Raw genomic sequence first — 11,451 nt, forward strand, 5'->3', positions numbered from 1 at the left:
TCTCAAAAATATTAACATACAGGAAACTAACCTGTTATACAAGTATAACAAAGTACAAATGAGACCATTTTTAAAAAAACAGTTTTTATTGTTGTCAAGTCTTTGTCAAGTTTTTACAGAAAAATGTTTTTGCTTTTCATATTTTGCTACAAGTTCAATATATTTCCTCTATAAGTTTCCTTAGTCATTATTTACATGTTAAAAAGCTTTCAATGTGACTTATCCAAACTGTAGTGCAGTAAGGGAAGGATGTTAAAACCTGCCGACTTTTTGATGCTTATATCAAAGTTTTTTTTTAGTTTTCATTTGGTTTATGCGACTCCTTCTGCAATTCCCTCTTTTTTGAGAGTTCACTTTCCTCTGACCTTTTATCCTACATGCCAATTTCCTTCAAAATCACAACTCCCATTTTACAGTCTTTAATGAATTACTATAAAAATGAACAACCGTGGCATCGACTTTTTATTACTTAGAAGATGGAAAAAGAATTTAGGGAATAAACTGCTAAAAATAGGAGTGTATATGATTGGTACTTTCTGACCAATGACCCCATTTAAACTCTGGAAAAACAGCACCCTCTGTCTAAGGAGGCAACACTGTTGGAGTATTCAGTGGGGTGTTTCCTTGTTAAGTTCAGTGGAAATAGATTATGATTACTGTGATTCTGCAATTCAGACAAGTTCTTTTAGATGCGTGTTCGCTTCCGTATCAGTCAGTGCCGTTGGTAAATTGGGAAAGCTTATCCTCCAAGTCGCAGATCCTCTTTTCCTGCGACAAAACTGTGGCTTTCAGGTTCTGAAGCTCCTCCAACAACCTCTCAAGCAGCTGAGGCTGGACAGGATGAGAAAAGGGGAAGAGGGGAAAACAGAGTAATAACAGAAGGGAAAAATAAGACTTGGAAAAATAGGAAAAAAGGTCAGGGATAGTAGGTAACTGAAGAAAGTAAACAAAAACAGGAGCTTTAAGTTTGAAAGTTTTGGGCAATTGAAAAGAGACAAACAGAAAAGGATGAAAAAAAGACAAATGTGTTATTATTGTAACTGCACCTTGAGATTATTCCACCAAAGTCATATTCCATCTACGTAAGCCGCACATGCTCATTAGCAGGAAAGACGCTGAACTTACCGGCAGACTGTTGGTGTCCATCGTGGACATGCTGCGCCGCGTGGTGGGTCTGGAGTCCAGCACGTTCTTCTTCACCACCTTGAGTTCTCGACTCTTTGGCGGCACGTAGCCTTCTCTCATGGACACCAGGATGGGGTCTTCGTCACGGCCATCCAACCACTCCTCGGGCTCCATGGCCGGCTCGGGCCCGGCTGTGTCGGGATACAGGTCATCTTGGAAAAGATCGGACTGTGCAGGAGACACAAAAAGGGTGATCAGAGACAGGAAGTGTTTGGATTTCAGTTTTATTGTGAAGGAAAAAATATGTATATGTACATTAGAAAAAAACTGGCAAAAGAAAGGGAATAAACGAGTTTATTTTTAAAGAGCAGTGTGCAAAAAAAAAAAAAATAGTCCATCAAACACAAAGTTCCACGGCCTTTTTGGTTGTTTAAATTGGGATTAACTTTAGAATGATATGTCGTGTCAGGTGGGCTTACTTTTCTGGGCACAGTCATTGTGATGGGTTCACACTTCTTGTCAAGCAGCTTGTATAACCTGAGAGAATGAGTGTGGAAAAACAAAAAACAAAAGAAAGTTTGATGAAAAAATAATGTATGAGTTAACTGTTAAGTTTGACACTTGACAAATATTTTTTTGTCTCTTTTCAGACAAGCTTTAAGACAAAAATGCATCATATATTAATCTGTATTTTACTTAAATTTGATAATTAATGAAAAAAATACAGAGTTACATCCACAAAAAACAAATAAAAAAACATTTTTAAGTGTTTTATTATTATTTTTTTGTATTTTTGTCAATGAAAGTTTGATGAATCTATGAAAAGTAAGACATCAAAAGGACAAAATAAAAGCTCCCAGAAGCATCTCCTGAACTGGATTTGAGTTTATTCAGAACCACGTTTGCTGAAATCTCAGACGGAGTGATTCATTGGGATTATCTTACCGCGCGATCTCACATTTGCTGACGTCCACGCCTCTCTTGGGCATGAAGCCCATCCCTCTTTGGGGCTCCTTACTGCTGAAGGTGCTGAGGTAATGAACATAAGGAGGCTCTTCTGTGACTTCAAAGTATCGAATACTGCTATCCCCCTGAAAACACCCACAAAAAAAATAAAGAAATCAAGCAAACATCCCTTTTTGATGCTCTTAGGGTAGATTTAATGAACTTTTAAAATAATCTGTACCTTTCCACAAAGATAGACCATGTTCGCGTCTGGATCATAATACGGTAACAACACTCCATTACTTGTGTCCAACTCCAAAAGTGCAATAGGTTCCTCAAAATTTGTCTGCAAAAACGAAAAAAAAAAAAAAAACATTGTTGACTGCACAGTTTTCGGCTGGGTATTCCCAGTGTTAAGTCCGAAACGTGTCTGTTACCGGGTCCCAGAGGCCGAGTTCCCTCTGGCTCATTCTGGTGAATCCTGTCGTGAAGATGTTTCCATCTCTGATGAAGATGGCTCTCATTGGTCGGATGCCTTCGTGAGGAGCCAAGCGCTCCTATTGGTCAGCAGATGAACAAATACAGTTATTTAAAGCAAAAACGAAAGTAAAAATTCAGTAAAATTACCCAGTAATTTAAGTAAATAAGAAGAAAAGTACTTTTTTTAACAAGAAAAGTTTAAGTTGGCAGTCTTGCAAGAATTTATTAGATTTTTTTTTTTTTTGACTCACCGCCACCACCTCCCTTTTTCGGGGATCGCAGACGCGCAGACGCCGGTCTTTACAAGTTGTGCAAAACAAGCTGCCGTTTCTGTTCCAGCTGACGCTGTAGATGAGGTCTGGGTGGTCATCCATTGAGATGACGGGCTCGCCTGTCCCCACGTTCCAGATAATAATCAAGTTATCACTTCCTGAAAAGGAATAAAGATTGGAACACCAAAATAAAAGACGTTAAAAGATTTTTTTTTTTTAAGCACAAATGATAAAGGATGTATTTATTATGGTGTGGTGTTGTACCTGCTGTGAGTAGGATGTTGCGTGCCGTGGGGTGCCAAGTAATAATGCCGACCCGTTTGGAGTGTCCCTCCAGAACCACCACAGGGTCAGACAGAGGACGGCTAAGTGTATGATCCGGGATCTGCCACACCTGAAGTGCACAGAGTTTGACTTTTCCACCATCTTTGCATCAAAAAGTTACTCAAAATCCAATGTAGTGTATAGACTAACCTACTGCATTATTACTACATCATTATAATGTTTATTAATATCAGTCTGTGCAATACATGTATTGAAAAAGATTAAATTGCGCCAATATTTAAAATATTAAATATTTACACATGCAAAAACATACTTATGGCAGCTTGACGTATTTAACAAATTACATTGAGTCCTTTTTGCATTTAATCAATTGGATGGACCCCTTTAATGTTAGATACTTAATTTTTGTTGATTTTATTTCAATAAAACTGAAGTGAAAAGGAAATTATTTTTTATAAGTTGTATCATCATTGCAGCGGAGTAAGTTTCTAAAAAAAATCTTCAAAAGTAAATTTTACTGTCAATAATAATTTTATGTAATAGCACAATAGCACAGCTATATATATATATATATATATATATATATATATATATATATATATATATATATATGTAAATGTACAATATTAAAATAAATGAAAATTAACATGACGCCTATATATTTATGTTATATTTGTACTTTTTCAATTTTGCACTAGCTGCTGTTTTCATATTATTATATTTGTATTATGCCGTTATTAATACACATGTTCTATATTTGATGCATGTTCAATTCAGGTTGTTGTCATTAGTAAACAAACATTTTTATTTGCCAAAAGTCTCTGTCCTCTGTTCTATTATAAACTTAATTAACAAATAATTGTGAATTTCCTAAATTTTTCTGTAATCAAACATTTCAAGGAAAAAGTATCAGTATTGGTATTGATATCGGCAATAGCCCTGTAATTACTCGGATCAATACCCAGATTCCCAGTATCGTCCACATACACATGCACACTCCTAAGTCAGCGTCACAAGAAGACACAAAGAACGGTGTAAGTGAAACTAGAAGGGTGACTTCCCACTTCTGGACTTTCTTCAGCTCTGATGCAGAAATGCCACCAGGACAGCTGCGACTGTCCGTCCGTGTGCGCGCTGCTGCGTATAAACAAAGCCCGCACACACTCAAACAGCGATGACGGCCACTTTCAGGCCACGCTCGAGCAGCTGCTGCCAACCATTCCGTCATTAAGAGATGCCAGTAATGTTCTCACACATATGGGCACATTGGCCCAGAGAGACAGCTGTGTGACGCCCTTATGCTGAGACATAGTTTTGTTATACAAACCTTACATCCACATACAGTGTGGACACGCATGGACACTACTCACGCAGTAACTAAGAAATAGTGGACAAGTAAACTTTTAAATAAATAAAAAAAATGATGATAAATGTTCTGCAAAGAAATGTATTCCAGTTCTTGGGTTGTTTGAAATATTATCTTTATTAATAATACAAAAAAAGTCCTATATTTTAGGAGTCTGTCACTCTTTTCACATCATACCATTATAATTATACATTAAAATAAATAATTAAATTGATAATTCATGATTAATGATATATTTGGTTGCATATTTTAACACACAGGAAATCTGAATTTTGAACAGAAACTTCCTTACTCACTCATATTATTACCCATAGTGCATTGCTCTAAATCTCGAGTTTTATCATTAATTATTTAAAAAAAGGCCAACTTCCTGGGTTTTTTTTTTTGCTTTTTTTTTATAGCCAACTAAGATCGAAGAAAAAAAATGTTATTATTTCTGACAAAAACAATAAATTTAACATGGATTCCCCCCCAAAAAAAAAAATCTTTACAGCTTCAAATACCATTTTTAAAGAGGTTTTTCTAATAAAATTGTGATTAAATTGACAAAAAAGAAACAAAAGTAGTATTTACATTATACTATTATAATAGCATTATGAGCATGTACATTTTGCTGCTCAAAATTGAAATAGTCAGCTTAAAAACCAAATGTAGTTTGTTCACATATAAAAAAATAATTAAAAATTAAAACAGCAAGTCTAAAGATGTTATTTTACATGAATTTTGCACCTCCAGACCTTAAACCTTAGACATCCAGATTCTGAAGAACCAGCTACTAAAGTGACCAACAACCACGAGATTTGATCAATTCTTAAATAAAAAGACATTACAGATTCTGTCCCACACACAAGCATCCTGCAGTGGTTACCATGGCGGTGCAGTCCTCCGAGCCGCTGGCAATGATGTTGTCGTCATGGGGACACCAGTCGATATCGAGGACGGGTCCAGAGTGACCGATCACCAGTGGGTAGTTCTTGTCCACACGACCGGACTGCGGCACAAAAACATGCTCACGTCAACAATTTGATAAAAGTTTGATGTGTGTAAATAATTTATTGATAAATTAGAAAAGTGAAGTCCATCTCACTACATGTCAAGATCTAACAGAAACAGTAAATGCAGCAGAAGCACCAGATAGATACATTGTAAATTAAAAAGTTATATTTAATTTGTATTTAAAATATTAAAAGTACAGTTTGCAACATTTATGTACATTTCAAAGCATTTTTTTGTTAAATACAGTGACTCTGAGAGCCCAATTCTATGTTAAGAGATATTGTGTTGATAAACTGGCAGATTTAATGGGGCAAAATTTGACAGTACTCAGCACTAGGATTAAAATTTGACTTTACCATTTAAGGGAAACTCTTTATTTGTATTTAAATCAGCAACATTTTGACTCGTGGGCAACAAATCATTCTAAAATTTGACTATAGGGACAGACCAGGAGCAGATATGAGGAGTGTTTTTATAATCCACTTACTCAGAGAGAGAAATAATATGGAATCTGAACAAAAATCTACTTTAATTTCAAGAATCTTTATTATCATTTATGCAGAGCAAAAATGAAATTTCTGCCAGCAGCTCTTTGCTAAAATTTTAGAAAGAATAAGATAAATATAAACATATACAAGGTGCATTACAGTTAAAAGGCACGGTGAAAGAGACGTGGACATTGCAATTGACCATTGATTTATGCATTTTAAAACAGAACAATTTTGAGTTTTAATTTCAAAATTATGACTTTAGTTCTCCTTTAGTTCTCCACTTCCACGTTCCCCCGAGAAACCTGGAGAAATGCTGCATTTATTTGGCATTGGACTGATTGGAAAAATGACTGTCCGACTCAGAAAACACACATAAACGTCTAAATAACAAGAAAATCTTCCAACACCACATAAATGGAGAATAATTTCCTGCACCAAACAAAGTATTTATGGTGTGCTGTCTATGGAGAGACACCACAATTGCAGAGAAAATAAAACAATAACAAGAATTATTAATTTAATTGATTTCAGTTGGGTGAAGTTAAATCACAGCTATCATTTTTATCCCTTCTTTTCCTTGTTTTTCAACAAATTTGAGCTTTTAGTTTGACTTTTTTTTTTATTAACATTAATTTACAGGTTAATATTCTTATCCGGGTTAGCCTGAAAAACAATTGATACGGTATTTAATGGATCCTTAAGGTTTGTTCAGGTGTAATCAAAGGCTAACAAGTTTGCTTAACCCTTTAACTACCCAAAATAAAAAAATGATCAAATATTTTTTTTTGTCCTGCTGCTTATTCCCCCTAGAGGGACATAAAAGGTCACAAAAATTCAAGAGATTTTTTTTTTTTAATAAAAATACATAGGAGTTCTGTAAAAGTTACTATCTGGTGCACAGTAGTTACTATCTGGACTTTTTCTAATTTCAATTTTTACACATAAAAATGTTCTGTTTAGTAACTGAAAACAAAATGTTTTTTCTAAAAATTAAAGTAAAAATAAAAAATTCTGGTTTCTTTCTGGTGCGCACTAGTTAGTAACCAGAAAAAAATATATTTTTACTTAAATTTTTGGGGAAAAAAAGTGTTTTTTGCTTTAATTTATTTTTCTTCAATGTCCCTTTAGGGCCTCCGTACCTTATTTTGATTTTTTAAAACATTTTTAAAAACATATTTTAATAAATGTGCCCCACCATTCGGTTGAGCGGACAGTTAAAGGATTAAACCAACTTTTAAAAAGACAGTTTAATTTTTCAAATACAAATGTAAAACATTTAGATATACTGTGTAATAAACAAGACACATTTATAAACTCAAACCTCAAAGAGATAATTTGAGTTTTGAGACAAAGCAAGCAGAAAACGCTCACAATGTCCGAGCGCCGCACGCCGATGGGGACATGTGAATCAGCTTTTCAGAAATCACACCTTCTATGTGACACACACACACTAAGCAAAGTTTATTTATATCTTGAGTGACGAGGTGTTGAGAGGGGAGTTTTTCATGTTGCATGCTGGGGACCCAGATGGGGCAAAGGAGGATAGAGAGCACACTCAAGTGTATTTATAGCATATCTGTTCAGCATGACTTCTCCGAGAACCCCTCAAAATAAAAAAAATAGGCATTAACTTGCACTTTTTACAGTTACTCATCATTTTTGTATCATTATTTTAAATTGTAAGAAAATGAATATCCTAAATAGTCAATTAATAAATCTCAAAATGGGTAAAATAGCACATCTATAACATCAAGCTGATACATTATTCTAATATTTCTCATTTTATCATTATTTTATTAACCAAAATATAAAATCAAAGTTTCAAATGTAGTTGGGAAATGTTGCTAGCCTTACTGCCTCTAATGGAAGCTGCTGAGGTGAAGGAATCTCCCAAGACAGCTTGACTATATTTCTCCAGCTAGTGGAGTCATATCAATGTCATCACTCAATCACAAAAGCTCGTCTGAAACTCTCATCTAAATAAGTTTACAAGCCTAAAAAATAATTCTATTAAGATGAAATTTCATAGCAAGTATTGATGATGATGCTTGGAGATATAAATCTGCCTTTTAGGGATAAAGGATCAGTTCAATGTAATTAAACATATATAATAATAGCTGCATTAACTATAGATAATGTGGTCAGTATCACTTTTTAGCATTTTATTTCCTCTAAATAACAGTTTTTTTACTAAATAATCAAAGACGATCATAAAAGTTTTGTAAAATAAATTTGTTGTCTAAAGCTAAACTTTAAATAATGATATTTTTAAATACTTTATAAGTGATTTCTCCTTCTTAGCTTTCTTCATTAGCATTAAAGCTCCCATTTAGAATAAAAATTACAGAAGCCAGTACCTAAACTCCATCTGATAAACCAGATTATCCTCATAATAAGGGGAAAAAAATCTGAAAACGGGAACAAATGAGCAGAAAATAATAAATTAAAGGTGGTGGATCAAATAGTTTTTGTCAAATGACCCTATATAAGTGTATAAAGTAACTTAAAAATTATAAAATTATCCATCAAGCACTACACATGGTTAGCAAACATCACTATTATACATTTCAAGTAAAATATCTATATTGAAATCTATGTATGCACAGAAAAATCCTTAAATTTAGCAAATAAATTGTTATATTAAACTCTTATTTTGGAAATAATTATAAATATATGCAACTATAATAAATATAGCATAATAAAAGACAAGAATATGAACCTACAACTTTAAATTCTGATGTCACTTTCAATCAATTATCTAATGAATTTTTTCACCTTACTGACCTTAGAAAGGGGCAGGACCAGAAAAGCTCCTCCTCCACTGGACTCAACTATGACCGCCAAGAACTTGGGGTTGACGGCACAGAAGGAGCTGTCCCAAGTCACCTTGGAGACGCGAATGTCATCGTAACTTTGATCGGCTTTGACTGCTTGGCCAAAGACGTGGCGAAACTTGCTCTGCCGCACGATGCTGCGACTCATGGCTGAGGAGAGGAAAAACAGGGAGGAAACATGACAGGATGAATAGGGGGACATTTAAATATGAATTATATAAGGATAGCAGAACAAAAATGAAAGTTTGAACAAGTTGCTTTAGTTTTTTTTCCTCCTGTGCGTTGCTGCCTCCATCAGGCTGTTGACTGATAACTTTTTGCCCTGCAGCTGTCATGGAGAGCAGGCAAGTAGGACTGTAATCCTCAAAAACACAGGGGATATTGTGTATCGTGGCTGCTTCAGGGAAGATATTAATAGTTGATTGTCCCACTAAACACTATGTGGGAGCCAAACGTCAAAGTCAAACACAGTATGAGAGCAGGTACAGTACAAGGCAGGGGTCGCACTCAAAAGATGCCCTCTCTTCACATCATTGGAACCCAGTTAAATAAAGATTAAATTAAATTATACACTAAAAAAATAAATGTAGGTCTATAAGTCCCTGAGGAGATACGATAAAGCCTTTTTCCTTTCCGTGTACAGGATGCTGCTTAAATAAACTCATATTTTGATCTATTGTGAAAGTGTCCTGTTTTTTTTTAAATTATGATTATGATGTTTTTAGGCAACATAAAAAAATGACTTGTTTACAAGGATAAATTCTCAATAATTTGTCTTTATTGAGTTGTGGCGCAAAAGTAAGCCTCCACTGACATCCCAGCATCCCTTTGTTTACACTCTCTCCCGCTAGCTAACAACCCCAAGCTAAAATTAGCAGGGCAACAAAAATACCGATCAATATTTGAGTTATCCAGCCATCCCGTTTGAAGCCAGAGGTCAGCTCGGATGAGGAAAATAAAGACGTCCTCGGATCTATTTAAGTGGAAACATCGGAATGGAGCGGAGCATTTTGGCTCCTATTAAATAGCTTTTCCCAACGCCATTTTTAAAACTTGCTTCATCGCGGAACACTCAAAAAATGCAATTTCAATCTTAAATCATGAGAAGAAATGCAATAAGAATATGTTAAAATCACCAAAAATACAATTTTCTTTGTTAGCGATTCTTTAATGTAAGCTAAAGTATAACTTTAATACAAAATATATTCCCAAAGGGGTCTTTTTAGCCTGGTGTGGTCAAGGTAGGAAGGACTTTGTTGGTGATTAAGGGACAGAAGGCCCCCAGCACTGTTTTCCTGGAAGCTCCGCATTATCTAGAAATGTACATGCTGGAGAGGGCAGCTGTGGTGCGTTCAGGGACCACCAAGGAATCCAAACACTTGGATTAAAACATAAAATATAAATAAATAACCTAAAGTTACAATAAAAACAAACTTTATTTGAACTGACGTGTTTTAATGCTTTATTTATTTAAACGTATGATACTATCCTGTGAGGGGGGAGAGGGGAATGAAACTGCCACTTTCCTTATATAGACACGACAAACTGCTAAGCTCCTCCCACCCGCTGCCTGATCCCAAATAGTTCCAGAAGGAAAGCTGACGGCGGAGCCGGTGGTGCTCAGCGTCTAATGAAGTGACTGTAAATCTGAACAGCCCCCGCAAATACACATAAACACCGGAACATGACAGTCAGGGTGGGGGGAGTCAGTGAACATACCATAACGTGCTCCTCCAGGAGTTCACACCTGCGCACTAGTCAGAACCTGCACGTGCTGGTTGCACAGGTTGTTGTTGTTGTTTGAAAATATAATCGATTTTTTATTTTTTGGGGGGAGGTGCATTTGAGGACTGACGCACCTCACGCACCACTGCAGCACAGTCACGCGCATGCTGAACGCAGCTCACCTCAGGTTGCGGGGAGCCCCCTCTTCTGATGTGTGGCCCCTCTGGTTTGAGCTTCACCCTCCTGATGATGTTTTGGTTTATTTATTATAGTCCGGCGTCCGGGAGTCAGGAAAGCTGCTCCTCGCTCCTCAGCAGGGAAAGAGAGAAGGAAGAGTACCGGGACGGAGCGGGACAGGGGGAGGGGGGGCCGGATCTATTTTGGAACCGACTGTCAGGACAGGGAAACGCCAGGCGCGCCACCGACAGGACGGGGGCGCGCATCCAGGTCTGAAGGGACACAATTCACTTCTTTAAGTGTTGATGTCCACACTTTTTGAAAATTGGGCTGGATTTAGTGAAGTAAAAATGAAGTCTCATAATAATAAATGCAATAAAATAAACTATTTTGTGAGAATTAATATACTTTTTGTTTCCTCACATAGAAAAGAAATACATCTAAATTACTCAAAATTACTTAGAATTTTGTTTTTGAAGAACACGAAAAGTCTGGGTTCATGTGAAATATGAATTATTCTTGCAAAAATTGAAATAATTTCAATAAGAAATAATTAATTTTATTCAAAAGTTGCTGAAAAAAATCAAATTTCCACTTTTTCTGTTCGTCTTTATGTGAAATTTACTTATTAGTTGACGTTTTAGAAATTAGCTAGAAGATGTCACAGAAGGACAATAATAGAATGAAGCCAACCAAAATCAAGATATCGTTCACATCATTTTTAGAAAGTATGATATAGATTTTATGATGTTAGT

General features: G+C 35.7%; 1 protein-coding gene across 2 annotated transcripts; it reads right to left on the minus strand.

Moving 5' to 3' along the window:
• Nucleotides 1–67: 67 nt before the first annotated feature.
• coro6 (coronin 6) lies at nt 68–11,247 on the minus strand. 2 transcript variants are annotated; one of them, XM_024265793.2, is made up of 11 exons: nt 10,702–11,247; nt 8,745–8,944; nt 5,342–5,464; nt 3,087–3,216; nt 2,802–2,980; nt 2,508–2,627; nt 2,312–2,416; nt 2,071–2,216; nt 1,605–1,662; nt 1,126–1,353; nt 68–959 (listed from the first exon to the last, which is right to left on the minus strand). In XM_024265793.2, exons 2-11 carry the CDS (start codon nt 8,940–8,942, stop codon nt 789–791), a joined length of 1,458 nt encoding a protein of 485 aa, XP_024121561.1. In that variant the 5' UTR covers nt 8,943–8,944; nt 10,702–11,247; the 3' UTR covers nt 68–788. The 2 variants fall into 2 exon arrangements, with proteins under 2 accessions (XP_024121561.1, XP_024121562.1); XM_024265794.2 differs by having other exon boundaries at nt 68–831; nt 10,702–11,219.
• Between the last annotated feature and the right edge of the window lie 204 nt (nt 11,248–11,451).

This window comes from Oryzias melastigma, linkage group LG14 (genome assembly GCF_002922805.2).
Source record: "Oryzias melastigma strain HK-1 linkage group LG14, ASM292280v2, whole genome shotgun sequence".
NCBI lineage: Eukaryota > Metazoa > Chordata > Actinopteri > Beloniformes > Adrianichthyidae > Oryzias > Oryzias melastigma.

Excerpts from the sequence above, each read along its gene's own strand:
- coro6 (XM_024265793.2), bottom strand. The coding sequence starts at position 8,942 with ATGAGTCGCAGCATCGTGCGGCAGAGCAAGTTTCGCCACGTCTTTGGC. Across the intron at positions 5,465-8,744 it reads TGGTCCTGCCCCTTTCTAAG|TCCGGTCGTGTGGACAAGAA; the intron begins GTCAGTAAGGTG and ends TTTGTGCCGCAG. Across the intron at positions 1,663-2,070 it reads AGCAAATGTGAGATCGCGCG|GTTATACAAGCTGCTTGACA; the intron begins GTAAGATAATCC and ends TCATTCTCTCAG.